General features: G+C 37.2%; 5 protein-coding genes across 13 annotated transcripts; 2 read left to right on the forward strand and 3 right to left on the reverse strand.

The window, feature by feature from the left end:
* Positions 1-6: 6 nt before the first annotated feature.
* LOC110851146 (KH domain-containing protein akap-1) lies at positions 7-3,975 on the reverse strand. Of its 2 annotated transcripts, none has more exons than XM_022098800.2 (8): positions 3,586-3,975; positions 3,424-3,478; positions 3,107-3,361; positions 2,767-2,947; positions 2,541-2,680; positions 2,269-2,449; positions 1,492-1,847; positions 7-1,420 (listed from the first exon to the last, which is right to left on the reverse strand). In XM_022098800.2, the coding sequence occupies exons 2-8, from the start codon at positions 3,445-3,447 to the stop codon at positions 1,226-1,228; spliced, it is 1,332 nt and encodes a 443-aa protein (XP_021954492.1). In that variant the 5' UTR covers positions 3,448-3,478; positions 3,586-3,975; the 3' UTR covers positions 7-1,225. The 2 variants fall into 2 exon arrangements, with proteins under 2 accessions (XP_021954492.1, XP_021954491.1); XM_022098799.2 differs by having other exon boundaries at positions 3,424-3,475; positions 3,586-3,973.
* Positions 3,976-4,460: 485 nt separating this feature from the next.
* Positions 4,461-9,905, reverse strand: LOC110851444. The gene is made up of 7 exons (XM_022099219.2): positions 9,706-9,905; positions 6,072-7,388; positions 5,511-5,717; positions 5,194-5,430; positions 5,041-5,121; positions 4,841-4,967; positions 4,461-4,744 (listed from the first exon to the last, which is right to left on the reverse strand). The coding sequence occupies exons 2-7, from the start codon at positions 6,978-6,980 to the stop codon at positions 4,647-4,649; spliced, it is 1,659 nt and encodes a 552-aa protein (XP_021954911.2). The 5' UTR covers positions 6,981-7,388; positions 9,706-9,905; the 3' UTR covers positions 4,461-4,646.
* Positions 9,906-10,189: 284 nt separating this feature from the next.
* Positions 10,190-14,969, reverse strand: LOC110851309 (G-protein coupled receptor 143). Of its 8 annotated transcripts, none has more exons than XM_035852903.1 (11): positions 14,353-14,969; positions 13,918-14,130; positions 13,671-13,791; positions 13,192-13,528; positions 12,043-12,818; positions 11,847-11,958; positions 11,673-11,770; positions 11,432-11,610; positions 11,238-11,358; positions 10,964-11,164; positions 10,190-10,892 (listed from the first exon to the last, which is right to left on the reverse strand). In XM_035852903.1, exons 5-11 carry the CDS (start codon positions 12,190-12,192, stop codon positions 10,665-10,667), a joined length of 1,089 nt encoding a protein of 362 aa, XP_035708796.1. In that variant the 5' UTR covers positions 12,193-12,818; positions 13,192-13,528; positions 13,671-13,791; positions 13,918-14,130; positions 14,353-14,969; the 3' UTR covers positions 10,190-10,664. The 8 variants fall into 8 exon arrangements, with proteins under 8 accessions (XP_035708796.1, XP_035708792.1, XP_035708795.1 ...); XM_035852899.1 differs by having other exon boundaries at positions 12,043-13,107; XM_035852902.1 differs by having other exon boundaries at positions 13,187-13,528.
* A 66-nt stretch (positions 14,970-15,035) lies between these two features.
* LOC118436028 lies at positions 15,036-17,219 on the forward strand. Its single transcript, XM_035852907.1, has 4 exons — positions 15,036-16,408; positions 16,478-16,553; positions 16,616-16,649; positions 16,734-17,219. Exon 1 carries the CDS (start codon positions 15,063-15,065, stop codon positions 15,987-15,989), a length of 927 nt encoding a protein of 308 aa, XP_035708800.1. The 5' UTR covers positions 15,036-15,062; the 3' UTR covers positions 15,990-16,408; positions 16,478-16,553; positions 16,616-16,649; positions 16,734-17,219.
* A 77-nt stretch (positions 17,220-17,296) lies between these two features.
* On the forward strand, positions 17,297-18,194 carry LOC110851445. Its single transcript, XM_022099220.1, has 6 exons — positions 17,297-17,366; positions 17,428-17,479; positions 17,570-17,672; positions 17,726-17,847; positions 17,912-18,008; positions 18,072-18,194. Exons 1-6 carry the CDS (start codon positions 17,297-17,299, stop codon positions 18,192-18,194), a joined length of 567 nt encoding a protein of 188 aa, XP_021954912.1.
* The last annotated feature ends 1,656 nt before the right edge of the window (positions 18,195-19,850 follow it).

A 19,850-nucleotide genomic window follows, 5' to 3' on the forward strand; every position in this document is an offset into this window, starting at 1 on the left:
TGGTTGTAATTTTCATAAGTTTTATTATTTAACGTCAAGTACCGAACATATTAAATAACTAATAATAGTAATAATTAATAATAACAAATGAATAACAGTATAAGCCTTCAACAAAACTAGACGTTGCTTGTTAAGTTTCCGGCGTTTAAATCACAAGACAGATTCCTCTGATGACAGCCATTTTCCCCTCGTCCACACCACCCCCGAAGTCCGAAATAAGCTGCCATCAATAACCTAATAGAATCCAGCGGAATCTTTTTGAAGAATACCACTTGATTCTATGACGTAACTTAATTGATTGAAATTGAAAAAAATACTTGAATAATTTGAGAAACTTTAGAGATATAAAATAACAAATAACAAAATATGAGAAAAATTAACAAATTTGAATCATCCGTACAATAATTAATTAACTACGACTACTAAATAGTGTTAACTGTTTCAATAATTCTATACGACTGCTAAAATTTACCAGTCTAAAATCTACAGTAACAATTTTTTTAAAGTTTTTGATAAAGAATTTTACAAACTACTCGTTTCTCTATGTACATTAAGTCATAAATAAAGCACGCTTAAATCACCAGTTGGGATAATAAGGGTATCTCCACATGAAAAATATTTTTACAACTAATTGTAAGTACTACTACTACTAATAATAATAATTCTGTTGCATAGAAGAAGTTTCACTCTGGACACATTGTTGGAAGAATTTGATTCGTAAAGACGAAGGCATTTAGTGTCTATAATATAGTATGGCATTCAGACATTTTTTAAAAATACACTATAGCTATTACTTAATTTTAAAAGTTTAGGAAACTTCCCGACTACACAATTTCAGTGGAGGAGAATATATCATTTGCAGAGGCAACTTTCAGTCTCTCAGTTAATCTTGCAAGTGAGTTGATATCAGTTAAAAATTTCAATCTCATATGATTGATTAAAACGTTTAATTTGTAATATCAAAATTAGATTTGCGAAAACGTAAAAGTGAACAATGGCATATTGTATTTTGTAAAATTATTACGTACGAGACGAGTGGGATATCCGTTATCCCACATAAATTAAAAAACATATTATTGACTGATTTGTTGTTGAATACTAATCTGCGAATAACATATGAGTACTAATAATTTTTTTCACTTGAAATGGAGCCTGATTTGTTTGGATACGATCAATTAATGCGAGTCAAATTGCTAATTTGAAATTGTTAAATGAACAACTTCACCTAAACCAAGATAACTGTTGCAAGATTATGTTCTGATTCTTGGAGAGCAGATGGAGGCATAGCTGCGGAGTCGTCAGTTTCTTTTGAAGGATTTATCTCCTCCAATTCTTTAACTGGTGGAGGTTTGATTTCAGCATCTTCGATCCATTTAGCATATCTGTGATTAACTAGCTCTTTATTGATGAAAATGCGCGTCTAAAAAAAGAAAGTAATATTTTAACACACTCATTATATATTAACAGTATAATTAAGTTATAAAGACTAACATGATCTTTAGCAAATTTGTACAGATGAACGAGCGAAATTTCATCGACGTGTGAATGACCGACTACGGTAGATTGCAATGAAGACCCTTCAGATATGATTCTAAAGAAAGTCACAGCCTCTTCGCTCCAACCTTCTTCCTCGTTGATTGGAATAACGTTAGCGAGTCGACAATCTGTTGCCTGAAAAGGGATTGTAGCAAAATCTACGCGGATTTGTCGCAGCGTGTCAATCCCCACTTTATAAAACCCTCCGATATCCACGAGGCGGATCAAAGCTTCATCCTGATCTTCATATACAGCATGCACCTCCGCTCGATACCAATTATCATGTAGAGGTACGACGCATATGAGGCCGGCTAAAGAAACAAAGACAGAATGGTGACAATTATTATGAGAAGTACGTTTAGGATTAACAACATTTGTGGTGGAACAAAAGTTGGAACAGAGACAACTAATAATCATAAAGTGTCAACAACTCTCTGTAATATAGTATTTTGGACAGGACATTGCCTCATGTGCCGGATATGAGACGACCGGGTAAAAGTACACACTACTGCTACTGTCTACATGTATTACATTCAGAGGATGGAGACCCGGGAAAGAGTGCATCGCACGCGTGGCACTAGAATGGTGCCATGTGCACCCGATCATGCCCTACTACGCATTTGAATGAGTATAGAATAGAATTACCCGGAAATCATATGCCAACAAAAATATTGTCAACAATTGCTGTTGAATTGTCTCACATGCATTATAGTTCTACCAAAATATTCGTACCTTTAAATGGCCGCAACAGCTTCGGAGCCCCGAAATCCTCGGTAGAATACATGTTCAAAGCTTCTTGAAGTCTTGGGAGAGCAGAAAAAGTAGGGTGTGTCGGATGCTGGACGGGGATACGCTTTAAATCAGAAACATGACTCACGGCAACATCGTTGATAACACCCTCAATCAAAGTCAACTGAAAATTAAGGGATAAATCATATATAAAAATATTAAAACCACCACACACAATTTTCTTCATTATTTTATCATTTTGTTAATATCTTCACCTTATTATGTGCCGGAATAAATGAGACTGGAACAACTGGGTCACCAAAATTGGATTGTTCCAATGTAATGCTTGTAAATTTTCTAAATGGGAATCTCTCCCTAATCATTTTAAGTCCATGCATAATCTCGTCATGCGATCCTGTGATTCACAAATCACATCGCCCCATTAATACAAAAGGTCACCATATGCCATGGATGTCATAATAAAACAACTCTTCCACTCACCCTCAACAGCACAAGTCCTCAGAGAATTGGTCTTGGAATGCCGCTTGACGAGAACATTGGCCCCACTCAAGCTTTTAATCTTGTTCACGAAAGTGCCATACCGTCCAATCAGCCTGCCCACCAGAGAAGGGGGGATATCGAATTCGTAAAACATGGGGTACTTGGGGCACACCTTGGCCAACTACATAAGACAGACATTCAATGGAATTGAAAAATTGAAAATGATTACACAAAAAATGAAAGTGAGTTTTTCATTAATAAATTTAAACAAGTGCAATATTCGTAGTATTAATTTACTATTAGTTATATGTATGTATAGCATAGAAAATGGAATTCTTACCTCGGCCGTGTATGGCACCGCAGGTCCGTACGGGAAGGGCGAAAAGGGGCACTCAAACTCGGCCACTCCGCTCTCCACGCTCTCTGGCGCCGAGATAGATTCGCCCGACCTGGACGAGCCCCCCTTCCCACTGTCGCTCGAAGAATATTCCTGCTCGCTGAAGCTGTTTTCCGATGACGAAGACTGCGCAGCATCGTCCACATTTCCACCATTGGCCACCTCGACCTCGTCCCCCGCAGGCTCGACCTCTTGACCCTGCAGGGACACAAACAACTATTATTTCCCTCATCCACTAACAAGACGCCATAACCACTTACGGCTTGATCACCACCCTCCTCCATACTTCCTTGTCCTTGTTTGTTTTCTATCCTGCTGCCAAACAAATGCGAAGTATTAATTAGTTAGGTACATGAACGAGCGGACAATCTGGACCTAGTTTTCTCCCCTTCAGAGACTCCAAATCCTACCAAATTTCGTACCTGAGCTATCCAACCTGGCTGGAGTCCCTCTGGTGAGAATTGAGTGGGCGTGGTGACGTATTTCTGGAGAAATATGGCAAAATATGGGAACCAAAAAAGCCGACACACGTGCTCCTGCTGGTGCCAGTCCACCGTATGCTCTGCTCCTTCTTGTCAGATTGAGTCAGAAGAGAACGTGATGGTGGTGGCGATTTGACTTTGAGGCCTCTGGCTCACAATGTGTGGGTGTGCACTAATTTTGGCAAGTTTGCACCGAAATTTGAGTAACAATTGATGTGAAAATTGGCAAAATTAGAATTAATTGGTGCCAACGCGGGGATCAATTCGAGTCTCAAAGTGGGTGGATGCTACCAGGCGGATTTTTTTTGCGGAAACCCGGTTTTGAGCAAGGGTGCCATCTTTCAAATGGGGTTTCTTTACTTTGTTGTCGTTGGCCCAGTTTGTATTATCATTTGCATAAGGGTGATTTGCACAATGTGAAATTAAAAGTAATATTAAAAGTAAATTATAAGAATGTAGAAATTAAAAGTGACAAACTTTCCCAATAATTCGTAACAACGTGAAGGTTAAAGCGAATAATTGGGTAATCAAAAATTTGATAAGGTTGATCTTACTATAAACTTCAAATTGAGAGGATGGTCTTTCATTCACGATTATGTAGTGCAAGAAGAGTTTTTTTTCAAAATATTTCAAGTCCTAGGAATCTGTATGTATAATAGTAATAGCAAAGCATGTATTTGGCTGGGCTATTATTGGAATATCGATAAATTAACGAAAGAGTGAAAGTGTAAACAATATTTCGTCTCAAAACTTTGGGAATTCCGACGTAAATGCCCATTGTACTTACTTGACATGAAAATAAATGGAAAACAAAATATTATCAATGTATTTATATATTCATTATTCCTGAGTTTTATATTCGCAACTTTTTTTAACATATTGTAATTATGTTTCTAACTACGTAAAAGTATGTATCAGTCGCTGTTTAAATTTAACCATGATGTTTTACAAAATCATTAATTATATTAAAGTTCGTTCTTCTATTTACTACATACTTATTTTCAATAGATCATCCCTGAATGATAGTCTGCTCGATGGAAAAACACATTTGGGTTAATGGTTGACAAGGTAGGTTCCAAAGTTGTGTACAAATTGCCATCTAAATTATTTTCATGTAAATGTTAAAGTTATGTCAATCAAGGTCATGTTAATTGTGAATGCAGGTTTATTTAGCTTGCTTAAATAAATAATTTACCCCCGAATACGGCAGTTTTGCAACTTTTGTTGGTTGGTTTAAAATGGAAAAATGATGGCGAATATCGTGAAAATTGGTCCTCCTCCTCATATCCACCATCTTTCCCCATTGCGGCCAATTGACGACCCTGAAATAATAATAATAACTTGGTATAATTATGCTGGTTAAAAAAGTTGTATTGTCAACTTGTATAAATGTACCTTGGGCATGAACATGATGAGGAAAATAGTCAAACTTTGTGCAACCAGTCCAAATGCTACACATGCATCTTGTTCCCGACCCTGATTTTGAATTAGTAAAGATATCGAGCATTTTTCTAAAAATTGTAATTTGTCGACAACTTGTATTCCTACCTCCAAAATCCATCCTGCCAGAATCCAACTTACAGAAATCGGAACCGTTACAATGATCGACATCAAAATGTAAATTGATTCCCGATAATTCTCCGCAATGCCTCTAAAAGTGGCTTTGGCTGCTAGAAATCCGACCAAAACGACAAGAAATGCGATATACCACATTGAGCAGAGTAACAACGAGTAAGAAGTCCCACACTGGAGGAATACGGAATCCTCTCTTATCAACTCCGTCTCCTGAAAAAATCAATTTATGTACTGGATAAAATTTTGGTTATCTTCGATAAGTCAATTTCTGCACATAAATTTCCCCTTACCTGGAACACAGGTGGGAACAACATTGTCCACTGCGTGTCCAGGACAATTTGGACGAGCACGGAGAAGAAGAGGAGGGAGCCTTGGTACATGGTGGGCAGATAGACGCCCACGTCCAGGCAGAGGAGAAACATACACTTGACCATGAGCACAGAAAAGACCAAACTGTACGAGAGTCCGATCCCGATTCGAAAGACGAAACATATCATCTGTAGACAGTAATGAGTCATGTGGGAATTTATCAATATGTGCATGGAAATATGTAACTCGTGTCGGAAGAATAAGTGGTAGCAGCATATGTATCATTTGAACGGATAATACATGGTTATCCAAGCCGTCAAATTGTTCTACTTTTATCAAAACAAACATCAACAACAGGATGAAAACACCGTTGTTACTCGATGCATGCGAGGTAGACGGTAGATACATGTGTACACATGGGCGATGATATGATGTAGCCATGGGATGATGTTAAGACATCATTTATTTATTACCAAACCGTAAAACCAGACTACCAGACAGATGCAGAAAATAAAGGCCTTAATTGAAAGGGTGGTCCTTACCATGGAGGGATAGATGGCAAAGAAGAGGGCCAACGTGGAGCAAAGGAAGAGCCCAAAGAGGAGCATCTGGCCGAGGAAGAGATGTCCCCTGGACTGGCCCTTCGTTCTGCAGAGGACATAAATTTCGAAAAACGTGATGAGGACGATGTTCAGGGAGGCAAAGACGAAAAGAGGGATCGTCCAAATCTCCCGTTTAAGAAAACCTGCAATCAGCGTCTGCAGATCATTCTCTTCTGTCGACTTGTTACTCGTATCCTCTTTGGAGGACCAAACCTGACCGAGTTCTGGCCTCTTGTTCCTCTTATTAACGCCACCACTTCGTTCAACACTGCCAGTTGTATTTCTTAAAAAAGAGGCAGATTTGGATAATCGACTTTCATTTTCATTGTCAAAGTCAGCAGAGATGTTTACTTCGGAGGAGCCAAACTGTTGTTGGGATTCGTCATGGTTTTGAACAGAAGAGGCAGCAGAAGAATAGTCAGTAGGATTCGTCTCGGTTTCGGTCTGATTTTCAAGTGGAGCGTCGTCATCATCATCTTTACTATCCGAAGAGGAGGTGATGGTGCTAGTGGATTTGCGAGATGGTGTTCTTGCAAAAATGATGGCTGGCTTGGCATTATGACGCCTCGTTTTTGAGCCATAATTTAAACCGTGGCCATCATCACCATCACGATAATGATCAACACCTGTCACCACCCCATTACTATTGATGAATTTCTCATTTTTCAGAGATAAAACTGTCTGTCTTGGTGACAACCTCATGACCATTACGCCATTATTGGTCCTCACCACGCTCTCCTTGAGCAATAAGTTTTCGCCATGGCTTGGTCTCTCCACCGACAGGACAATGCTGCCGCTCATGCAGATCACCACCAACACGCAAAGGCACCTCATCGATATTACCGTCATTATCAAATCCAACTCGTATATATACAGATATTTAGGTAGCTACTTGTCACGCACTTTTCACTTTTCACATCGATTTCTTAATTCTGAACATGTCAATTTCCAGAATTTTAGCGGATGGATGGCTGTGAACTGATGACCACTAACTAGTAATTCCCTCAAATTAGTACAGCCTCATCATCTTAACGACATATAAAACCGGCAGCCATATCAAAGTTAAATGATGTACAGTTTCCGCTTCCTTGTCCACTCCAATAATGCCAAAGTGTGTACTCGTCTTGTCATGATGTAAGATAACAACTGTGCCCCAGCATAGTTAATATTGGTCAAAAAGTAAGAGTAGGGGTACATTTAGGGTACATTTTTGGTCTTCGATCCTTTTATCATCAAGTCCAATTTATTCCGAGTGAACTGCAATGAACACAAAGTAAAGTCGAGTTGAAATCAAAAGTTGCTTCCACTCGTGTACCTCGCTGACTTTGCATTATTATTATATTAAATTATTTGCATGGATTAATTATCTATAAATAATTTACCACTCGCAACAATACAATTGCTTATAAATAAAAATAAGTTTCTATTGTCATGTCATGGGCTGATTCACCAAATTTTCTTTCTAGACCCAACTTTCAACAAGCAGAATATTGATAATAAATTTAAAACATGCAAAATTTTCAGTTTCTTTTCAGGTACATATTCATACTTTCAGCCATTTATCGAAACGACTGCCAATAATCACTCAGTCATAATAATCAAATCAAGGTTCGACAATCGTCAAACCAGAAACGAACAAAATGTATCCATCCGGCATAGCAAATAAACTCATCGCAAGTCTAATAAAGTACAAGATAACGAAAAAAAACAACTTTGAATTGACTTCAGTATTCTACCCTTTTTATTTTATGGTCGGTGATTCCACGAAAAAAACGCGTAAAACGCATCTCTTGTATTTATATCATTACAAGAAATGTGCAGAATTCTTGTAAAAAGAATCGCCATTAGAGTATTACAATTGTATTGTGCCTTCCTTTTTCAAGAACTGATCATATTACATGATAAACTTTTGAACTACATATTCAAATCGCAAATCTTTTTTGCATCATAGCCAAACGCCAACGGTGAAGGTGATGCAAAACTTTAATATCATTATTATTACTGAAATCATCGTGATGACATTCTATTCAGATTCTAAATATTGCTACAAATTAGCTTCTGGGATTTATTACTTTTAGACTCTTTTTATATGTAGGCAGTTTATTTTTATGTCCTTTTTTTCTGTTCGTACGTATCTGCAAATATGCAATTACGTGTCCCGTGCGTATTCATTCTAGTCGTGAAGAAACGACAAATTTTTGAGCCGTTCATTCTCTCACGAGGCGTAAAGAGAGCTCGAAGAGTTCTTTTTCAAATCTCGTAATTGGTTTAAATTCTCAGTTGGATAATCATTGATGGCATGGGGTGCATGCGGTTTGGGTTTTTGGATCCATGTGCTAATAAGTAGCGTGTAATAAAATAGTAATACGTATAATGCCTCTCTTTCTACCAACTACGGCTGCTAATTGGACCACGTAACAATTAAAATGTAATTTTAATCCTTTTGTTTAAAATTATAAAACCGTATATGTTACGTAACAATCCGAAACAATATGAGGAAATAGCACACCTAGTTTTTAAGTACTTTTGCATACGTATGCATTCTAAATTGTGATGACAAATATTTTAAACACTTTTGCATACATACATATTCTAAATTTTGTTGACAAATATTTTAAAACTTTTTAACTCTTCTGTTATTCATGATAAATACCACATAATTGTATCCTACTCATTTGATATTAAGGAAATTAGCAAAAAAGTAAGTACGTATGAACATATGTTTCAAAAGTTAAAGACATATTTTTCTTTGCAATATTACATCTTTAATAAACTGTGAGAAAAGACATGGAGAAATTGTGAATGCTTCTTCATGTGCATCTATCTACATACCTAACAACCAGACTACATCGAAATTGCATGGTTTGATCGACTTTCCAACTAGACTCCCATAAGCCACGTTTTTTCGTGGTTGTCAAAAATGCAGAAAAATTAATTGGCGTGTGTGCAGAGATGAGTATGTTAAACGTGAGGAGACTTTTAAATCTCCATAATAATAGTGATCATCAAGTGGGCGATGATGTTTTGACAGTAGTAGCAGCAGCAGCGTTGACAATCTTTTTTTGCTGCAGTAAAGGGAAAGTTATTACATGAGATAAGACGCCATCAATCATGTCTTCCATGTATAAAACTGGTCTAAATAAGGGGCAAGTTTTTCATGTTTTTTTGTGCATTTTAAAACTAAATTGACGCATAAAAGTGAGTAATAATAGCAAGTATGACCAAGTATGAGTGCAGTAACAAAGTGAGCCATTATCGAAAATTTCTGCTTCAGCGGTTGCTACATACATAATAGTAAATATGTAACAATGGCGTCTCTAAAATTAGGTACATATACAAATTAGATGCGGTATTATTATTTTCATTAGATTCTTAATTGACGGAAATGTATAGAAAGAGTTGAACATTAATAAATAAGTTTCTTTGATCTTAAATTATGTAAGTTAAAAGCTGTGCACTTTTTACGACAAAAATATTTATATACAGTTATAAAAATTTCACATTTTAGGAGAAGAATGAATATGACGAAATGACACTGCGGGGTTTAAAATATTAAGATAAAGACTTATCTTACCGTACATATTGTGTGGCTTGGTCTCTTTTTTTAGCCGAGATCCATTTTCTTTCACTGCAGGCACAAAAATCGTGCCTATTCTCAACTTTCTGCAGTACCGACGAACCAACCACTTTTGCTCAGCCAAGCGTTGGGTTATGATTCTGAGAGTGACTCCGACTATCCTATCGCTTCCCTGGCTCGAGTGCGACTGAAGAAATGCACCAGCTTGTTGAGGACCTTATGAGCATTTCGAAATAAAGTTTTTCTTCTTCTTCTTCTTCTAATCTTTATAACAAGCAAGCCATCCGTTTGTGTTGATCATCATCAGCACGTCAGCAATATGGCTCAGGCTAGATTTGAATGAAATGCAGCAGTATCAAGATCAGGGTTTATTCAGTTAGTGGCAGAATTTCATGGTTTCTTGCTATGGGTCAACAATATTATGCACTTTATGGCGATGTACTTAATTTATATATGGTTTTATCCGACTTTATTTAAAAAATTAAACTTTTGAAAGAGATTTTTATTCAGAGAAAACACATCCTGAGAAACTTACATATGAGAGACAAATTGGTGAATATTTTAGACTTTGTTATTAATAAATAAATATAATTTCCTTAATTAATTATCAAGTCGAGATTGTATTGTGAGGTGCATGCAATTTGTGACTTCTTCTTACTTTCAAGGTACTTACTTTCAATCATGACATTTCAACTATTTAGCAAGAGTACTAGATATGCAGCATTGATTGATCTTGAGTTTGACAATTGCAACCTCATCAGCGTGCCACATTTCACCTTTTACACTTGAAGTATCTCACTTGTCACACAAAAAACAACCCAAATAGATTGTGACCAAAATAGCACAACGACGAAGACAATAATATAACACCCAAACATTTCAACAACTCAAAAAGCTGTAATTAACTCTAGTCTCAAATCAACATATGTAAACAGAGACGGTCAAAGGAAGGAGGGTCACAAGCTTCCGTAAGTTCCACTTCTGAAGAAGACGTCGGGGTCGACGTCGTCACTATTGCTCGACGAGCTATTGGAGTTCAGGAGATACGATGATTCGTCCGAGTCTTCCGATATCGTGGGAGAACTTGGATGTCTCGTCCATGGATAAATGACAACGGTATTCGTGTCACCCCACTTTCGATAAACCATGGCGTTAAAGCAGGCTTGTAAAGGGTTAAATGTTGCCTGAAATTTAGGAATAATTAAATTAGGAAGAGTTGTTTCTATCATTTTTTTACCCAAGTTTTTTCCCGTACCATTAAGTACCAGTCGAATAGGACAAACCCCTTGGGCAAGTCGCCCCACAGAATCCAGAGCATAAAGCCATTGATAATATTTGGAATCCAACACAGATAAAATACTAAATTGATGCAGAGAAACTTCAATTTTAAGTTTCGTAAATGTGTCCTCTCATTTTCAGTGAATCTTCCCGAGACGGAAACGAGAAGTTGTTCCGCCTGGAGATGAAGAAAACAGTCCAATTAAATTAGATTCAAATCGTTTAGTCATAAATAACAATGATGACCTCACCGCATGAGACGTTCTCCAGTACAAGATCGGATTAACTAGCATCACAGTAAGTATTGGGAGGTAGGTGAAAATATAGTTGGGCAGTATTCTCCTAAATGGATTTGTGAGCATTGAATGACAGCTGAAAGTTGAGAAATATTAGATTTTTTCACTTGCACTACAAATTCTGAATATGATATGGCACGTGTAAATACTTAAGATCTGGGGTGTAGAGGATTGCCAGTCCTGCGGCGGTGAGAAGGGCAGGAAGTCCCCAACAAATGGCATGGTACAGCTTAGGAACGCCACTTCTTTCGTTGAAAACTTTGAAAACGTCGACCGCATAGCACAACGTCCAAAGACATGTCGCCGTGTAGAAATATTGTATCCAGCCCTTTAGACAACATTTTGTATAGCAAAATACGTCCCAATGTGTTCCAAATTATTACCACTTACTGAGGACACTGTGCAAAAGAAGGTGTCGAACGAGACGCTGGTCGTTGGGATTAACAAGTTCTTCGCAACGATCCAAGATATTGCCCGGACCAGAACGGCTACAAGTGAAGACAATAAAAAATGCCATTCAATCTATGACTTTACCATGTTATTTAAAAATTAAAGCTCGATTACCACTTGACGCCATGAGGTCGGCCGTCGCCAACCACGCGATAATGTAGCGACTCCGGACACGATAGTTTGACGGGCGACGCACCCCCGTTTGTAGCTCGTGCCTTGGCAAGATCTTTGGTGTTTGTACATGTATCAAATTAGTTATACTTTTCTTCTTAATATATTTTCATCGTCTGAATTTGATATCGGTATTTACCTGATATGTTGCTCCTAGAATTCCACAAACTGAGAATATAATGCACACCAAGTTATACGGCCCACTTCGAAATTGAATAATCACATCGACCCCAGGACGAGTTAGGTTGTTTTCAATACAACAAAATGTTTGCAAGGTTGGATCCGCCATTTCAAAATCTTTTTGGTATATTTGTTATTCGAGATTTAAAATGCTCGTTCCAATATCGTAAATTAGTACAATCACACTAGTGCATTCTGGTATATTAACACTCCCACTAAATAGTTTCATACGATACGATATGAATTTTTTTAAATTTGTTATTCAACAAATTCATATTCTATTACGTAACAAACTTCGCCTGAAATGGTACTCAACTGTGTTATTATGATCTCCATCATGAAAATCTGAGTCCATTTAAATCGCACGTTATCTAATCCCATTTTCTATATGAAATTGCCGGTGCACAAAAATAAGGTAAGTTAACACCTTCCATTCATCCTGCAGTGTTTGATGCAATGCAGCCGGAATCTTATCTTCTACCTGCTCGACCCGATAAAAAATGTTGTCAACTTAAATACAAATCAATTACCTGTATCAAAGAAGCAAACCTGTTCTTCTCTACATACACACAACACAGAGCATGTTTCTTTCCATGAATTCATCCACTTCTCTCAAGTTTGACATAAAGTTTTGAACATATTTAGAAGAAAGGCTAATCCGTGACTTGGCTGGAAGGGCGGATTCATCATCATGTTGATAAATAGAATTGGTGTAAGTAGAGTACTTTGTGGCCACTAAGGAGGATAAGCGTTGATAAGCATCGATAAGCAGCGTTCTGTCACCCTTCGACACCGTTGTACACCCTTGCGCCGCCTTAATACAAGTGTCTCTGAGCGTCACAAGGATGCACAACGATGCAGAAGGGTGGCGTAGCGTTGCATATTGATGCTTATCGATGCTTATCTTTGAAAGCGATGGTGGACGTGATGGGGTGGGTCCTGGACGTGGCGAAGACGACGACAATGACCAAAAATACGACCTCCGCCACACCCACCACTGCCACCACCACCGCGAAAAAACAAACTAAAAAATAAATAAAAATATAAATAAATGACGACGACGACGACGACGACTTTGAATGAATGCGTATGTATGTATTTACCTTACATTTATTTGTTGAGATCCATCTTCTTATATAAAAAAATAGCACCACTACCACTACCTACCACTAAAAAACATGACGACCAGGACGACGAGTTTGATAAATAAAAAAATACGTACGTATGTATGTACATTCACTTAAAATTATTTTTTGAGAGTTGGCTTCTTGCATAAAAAATAATATTATCAGCACCACCACCACTACGGTCAAAAAAGTCCAAATCTCTAATGGCCGGTGCCACGTCCAACTTCAACACGGTTGGTGTCGATCGCCGAGTTGAGAGCGGTGACGGCTTCTTGAGCACAGAGCTCAGTCTCGTCCTCTTCTAAGTTATCTAAAAATCTTTAAAAAAATTAACTAGTTAGTTGTTTGTTTTTTTAAAAGAAGAGTCCTGTCCGCCATAAAGGTTGCATGTAAAAAAAAAACTTTACTCCATATTTTAGTATGGGGTGTGAGAAAGAAAAATGATTTAAAAAAAACGAACCGTCTGTAAGGAATGGGTCGAGGGTGAAGACGACGGCGAGTCACGGTTCGCTTCACTCGATATATAAACACTACGACGACCATGACGATTGTCGCGGTGATGACCACTGTTACCGAAATTACTGAAAAAAACCCAAATACAAATTTATAATGGAGATGTCCCAACGCATGCTCTCAGATTTTTATTAAACTAGAGTCAATCGATCACAAATTTGATTAGTATGAAATTTGCAGAGGATGCTACTTACTAGTCCATGTGGAGTTGTTGGTTTGTGGGGGTGGTGATTGTGTTGTAACTGTTGTTGTTGTTGTTGGTGTGAGGGTGGGAGGAGGAGGGTCGTCACAACGTCCGGCTGGTGGAATGTAGGAGGTGTTGGTAGGAGGGGAGGTAGTACATCCTAGGGATGAATAAAAACACCCCGCTCGGGTGCAGACGAGACAATCTCCATCCGTCGGACACTCTAAAAATATAAAAAAACATGAAATTATGAAATTCTGAAATTATTATTATTATTATTATTATTATTACTACCAAAAGTAACCCCCAAAAAAAGAAGGAAGAAGAGAAGGAGTGACATTTTTTCAGAAAGTGAGAGAGAGCGAGACAATAATAAATACAACGTGCAACAAAGTGAAATATTTGTGTGTATATGTGTCGGCGCGGTTGAAAATACAAATCTCACCTTACTCAACTTTCCCCATCCAAATAATTTAATAGAATTATGTCGGCCTAAGGTTTATTAGTAATGAGAGTAATGACGTCGAGGAGTGTATAGTAAAAAAAGATAGGTAAATGATATTTTGGAGACTAATATATTTTTTCGGGACATAAACTTTCAGTAGAAAATTTTTGAAAATATGAGACGTTGTAACCTGGTTCTCAACCACCTCGTGTGGTTCTAACAAAGTCGAATTTATTATTTAACGAAGGATGAGTCAATCTAGGCGAGATTAACGGAAACGATAAAGTTGAAACAGATGGGTTTTCTCAAGTATGATTTTGTTAGTCGTTATAACACGAAAAGGGGAGGAAGCGGTTGGTAGTGGGTAGTCCACTTCACGAACTGAACCCCTTTGTGAAAATATTGGACATTGTAACTCCATTCCCAACCACCTGGTGTTGTTGTACCAAAGTCTATTTAACGAATGGAGGGGAGTGAGTTAATTTAGGAGATTAACGGAAACGATAAAATTGAAAGTGAAGCAGATGGTTTTTTCCCTAGTATGATTTTGTTACTCTTATAACATGAAAAGGGGGGGAAAGCGGGTGCTACAAGGTCAGCCCGCCTCACGAACAGAACCCCTTGAAGTTTAACGGTTTTTATTCTCTGCTTAGTCAGTTGTGTAGCTAGAGTGAGAGTAGTCAGAGTCCAAAGTAGTTTATTTGAGTAGTATGAATTCTGAATTCTCACAAAATAGGAGAATTTACATAGACGAACTGGATACAACAGGAATGGACGTGTTCAAGGGTTATTCACTGGTGGAAAACCGTCGAGTTAAGCTTGTCGACAGACGAAAATCAGAACCTAAGAAGAATCAGTGGAAGGGTCTACACCACAATCCACCAACATTTCGCATCGAATTCGTTCCAACAAATCTTGAGAAGCTAGGACTGAAATTTGATGGACTGGTTCAAGAATCAGAAGTCGATAAGTACAGCATCAGTCGTGCTCGGCTCGCCCAACAAGTAGAATTTTGGAACAACCCAGTACTTGACGAGACAACCATCAACAGTCTTGTCGTCACCTCAATTTTCAAGGAATCTCCCTACGAATATTTCGATTACAGAGATGAAGGGCCGATGATTGGAATATTCAAACGTTCTGGAAATACGAAAGGGCAAGCAGTTTGGATAAATTTGATTGAGGCTCAGATCCTCATCAAGTTATTCATATATTTACTCAACCGGAAAATTGCACAGCTAACGTCAACTAGTCGCAAAAAGCAGGTTGAGTTTAATTTGCAATTTAATCAACAGTCCTGCTTCTACGATCCAGTCAACTTTATCGACCTCGGGGTATCCAGAGACTTTGTTGTCACCGGGCCAGCTGAAGACGTCAAATTAGAAGAGTTGGTTGAAAAGTTAACCTTTCAACAAGAAAATTTTGTCGGGGGTGACGTGGTCTACCCAGTGGGATCGATTGACGTTCTTCATTCGGAAATTAACAGCGCACAACTTTTTGCTCTGTTAAAGAAGCGAGGTAGTGATGCTGGACAACGAATATGGTTCAGTTGTCATGAGCTACAACATCTTCTCCAAATCCTTGTCCAACGTGTAAAACTGGGAATCGCACAACTCCAACGTGACATAAATGGATAAATTTTTCCAACTTTTTATTTTTACTCAATTATTTCTGTTTTCTTTTGCTATCAATAATAATACTAATAATAATAATAATAATAATAATGCAACCATTGTTGATCAGTGTCTGTCCTGTATTGAGTATGGTGAGACTGTATTTATTAAATCCGTGTGGTTTGCGTTAAGTACACCGGATTATAGATGTATAAGTAGACGATTCTTTTCAACTTACAAAGGGTTTATAGTTGACTTTACTTGTAGTTCAGATTACTGTCCTAAAATTGAAAACTCTCCTAATAGATTTATTTGGAATAATTATACTTCTTATGACTGTTCTAAAGTTGTTGACTGGAATCAAGTAGACATTTCTCCTCAAACTTATTTCTTGTGGATTCAAGTGGTCTTATTGATGGTCATCCTACTTTTTGTGGTGATTGGTATGGTATGATTTGTTTTAAGTACAAATAATTTATCGTTGGAAAACTTATGATGGATTTTGTTTTCAGGTTTCCTTGTCCGTAGTCGAACACTGTTTACTCGTTTAAATGTCTGTCACCACTGATCGTGACACTATGTATATAGGTAGGTGGGTTCAAAATATATTGTTTAGTTTTTGTTAATAAAATATTTTGCCCATCCTACAGAAGCTGTTTAGTAATTCACCCCCACACATCTCTGGTAAGGCAAAATACAATAGAATGATTTGATCGTGTGTTGTAAAATAAAATGTGGTTGGTGATTCGATTGTATTTTGCTTTACAGTTTGTTACAACCACTCCAACTATACTTTAGTCTCAACATGGACACCACCACCCGGAGAAATTTTGAAGTTATTCACACTCTGACTGTATCTAGTTGTAGAATGTTTTCTTGTTTTCATTTTTTTTGTAAATAAAAATAATAATGTCATCTGACAAAATAAAACGATTGTATTTTAACCCAAAATTGAGTGGGAGTTATAGTGGATTAAATAATTTTTATAACGAAAGACATTTAAAACTCTCCAAGAAAGATGTGGAGAAAGAGTTACTAAAGTTACCTGAGTATTATCTGTACCGACCAGCATTAAAAAAATTCAGAAAACGACGAGTTATGACGTATTTCCCTAATTGGATTCTCACCTTTGATCTTATATCATTGTTACAATATAAAAATGAAAATAATGGTTATAGGTTAGTTGTCATTTCATAAATGTTGAAATACTTTAATCAAATATAAAATAAAATAAAAATAAATATTCTAGCTACATTTTAAACGTTATTGACTGCTTCTCAAAACGAATGTATGTTGAACCACTGAAAAATAAAAATTCGGACACTACATTGATGGTGTTCAAGAAGATATTTAAACGTCTTCCATCAATTCCTAAATACGTGTTCTCAGATTTGGGGAAGGGTAATAAATCAGATGCATTATTATTATCGATTGACAATAATTTCTGGTCTTGTTTTGTTAGAATTTGTCAACAAAAAATTACAAGAATTCTTCAAGTCAAAAAATGTGATCTGGTATACGACAAATGGAAAGAGTTCTATTGTTGAAAGAGCAAATGCTACATTGATGAGTAAATTGATTAGATTATTTAATCACAAAAACAGCAACACATATATAAAAGATTTGCAGCATATCGTTTCAAACTACAACAATACCAAGCATCGGTCAACAGGGTTCAGCCCGAACAGTATTAATTCAGAAAATCAAGTAAGAAGTTTGTTAACTTGAAAATTGCAAGCATTTTCTAATAATCAAATCAGTTCATGGTATTTAGAAACTTATACAAAGATTTGTTGGAAAACCCTCCCAAAGAATCAGAACCCAAGTTCAAAGTAAATCAAAAAGTTCGGTGGAGCCTTGTGAAGCCTGTTTTTGAAAAAGGGTTGGTTGTTCATAATAAAAATTTCTATGTTATGATTTAATAGGTGAATCATCATTTTTTATAGTTATTTTCCACGATGGTCATTGGAAATTGGACATATTGCTGAGATCAAGCAAACTGATCCGATTACATACGTCGTTTTAGATGCTAACAACGAGTCTGTTGGTAAAAACTATTTAGTAGTCCAACGTTGAACACGTTCATATTCTTTTCATTCATAACAGGAATATATTATGAACAAGAGTTGCTTCCCGTACAAGAGGAATCAGAAAAAGGAGACGGAAGCGTTTCGTCAAGTACAACAGCCTAGTAAAATAACGGTCAAAAACGTTTCTCCGGAGATGTAATACCATGTGCAAACTCGAGTCCAACGTACTGAGTCATCGTGTAACCATAGCAACCACGGTTCACCGTCCGAAAAAACGTTTTTTATTTCCGGTTCCCGCCCCTTTCTCCCTCGCTCGATTATTCGCTCTTCCCTTCACATCATTCATCCACCACGTCATCCAAACTGTTACAAAATGAGTATCGAAAGTTTTTCTACTGATTCTTATTTTATTTACGTTTCGAGTAATAAAACAATATCTGACGAATCTCTGTCTACTTCAGATTTTTATAATACTTTGTATACACCATTACAACTCGAATCGAACCACTTCGAAGTGGCATTATCATCTGTGTGGTTTAAACCCATCGATTCATTCTTTGGAAATGGTGACAAGAATGATTCATTGCTAACAATAACATCAAAACTTGGATCCGTAAGTGTGTATACAATTTTAGAACCTAGTATTTTCAGTGTAGCTGGGTTTGTTAGTGAAGTTAATGTAGTATTAGAAACCGCCGGGATTATTCATACTGGAGAAGAAACGTCTGACGGAGTTGAAATAAGTACTGTTTTTAACAAAATTCATGCAAGCACTGGTTCGTATCAGCTTACATTTTCTGAACGAATTTCTTCAATGTTGGGTATGAGTGGTCGCACTCTTACAGGTCAGGATATTGAGTTGAGTAATATAGATCTTTATCAAAACAACAATCTGTATTTAGTACATTGTGATTTAGTCCCACCTCAGTTATTTGGTAGTCAGTACAAACAAATTCTAAAAGTGTTTGAGCAACCCCACAACACAGTAGGCCTACAAAGCTCCTCCTTCCACCCTCTACAGTATGTAAACGTATGCGTTCCCAACATTGACCGAATACGACTTTGGGTAACAAACGAAGCAGGACAGAGTGTACAGTTTGATGAAAACTCTGGGTTTACATGTCTACTCCACATTAAACTGAAAACGTTGTAGGATAAGTGTTTCTTTTTAACACAATGCCGACTGAAGGGTTACTTGGTGAAACAACATCGTACCTTGTCCCTTTCAACTTTGGAGAAAGTTCATCAAAGAAACGAGAGTTTGGTGATTTTAAGTCCGTCAAAGCTAAACGAGTTCGCAAAACAAAAAAGTCAACACAATTAGGAGAGGGTTTAGTAAAAAAGGGTGGTAAAAGAAAACGAAAAACAAAGAGTCCTGTTTGTGGAGGAAAGTGGAAGAAAAAGAAAACCTCGGTAAAGCGGAAACAAAAATCGAAAAGGAAAGGGGGTAAAAGAAAGAAAACAAAGAAGGGTGGAAAGAAGAAAAAGAAGAAGTAATGGCGGCCGGTTCATTAAAAGCTGTAAATAGCTACTTGGATTTGTTCACGTTAAATGCTAGCGACGTATCCACATCTAATTCATATCATGTTCCGGTTTTTCCAACAGTTTCGACAAAGGAAATTGCTGCGCCGCTTGAGTTTAATGTAAGCTTTACTAAACTAAATAATTTTCAATACTAAGTATATAGTACAAGTACCGTTATATTATATTTTAAAGGTTAGCGGGATTCCTGGTGTGTACTTGGATTTGGCGGAATCATTTTTGTACCTAAATATTCGAGTTTTAAATAGTGATGGTACAAACCTTGCTACAGGAGTCGACCTTAGCTGTACAAATTACCTACTCCATTCATTAT

This window comes from Folsomia candida, unplaced genomic scaffold, assembly GCF_002217175.1.
Source record: "Folsomia candida strain VU population unplaced genomic scaffold, ASM221717v1 Fcan01_Sc006, whole genome shotgun sequence".
NCBI classification, from domain to species: domain Eukaryota; kingdom Metazoa; phylum Arthropoda; class Collembola; order Entomobryomorpha; family Isotomidae; genus Folsomia; species Folsomia candida.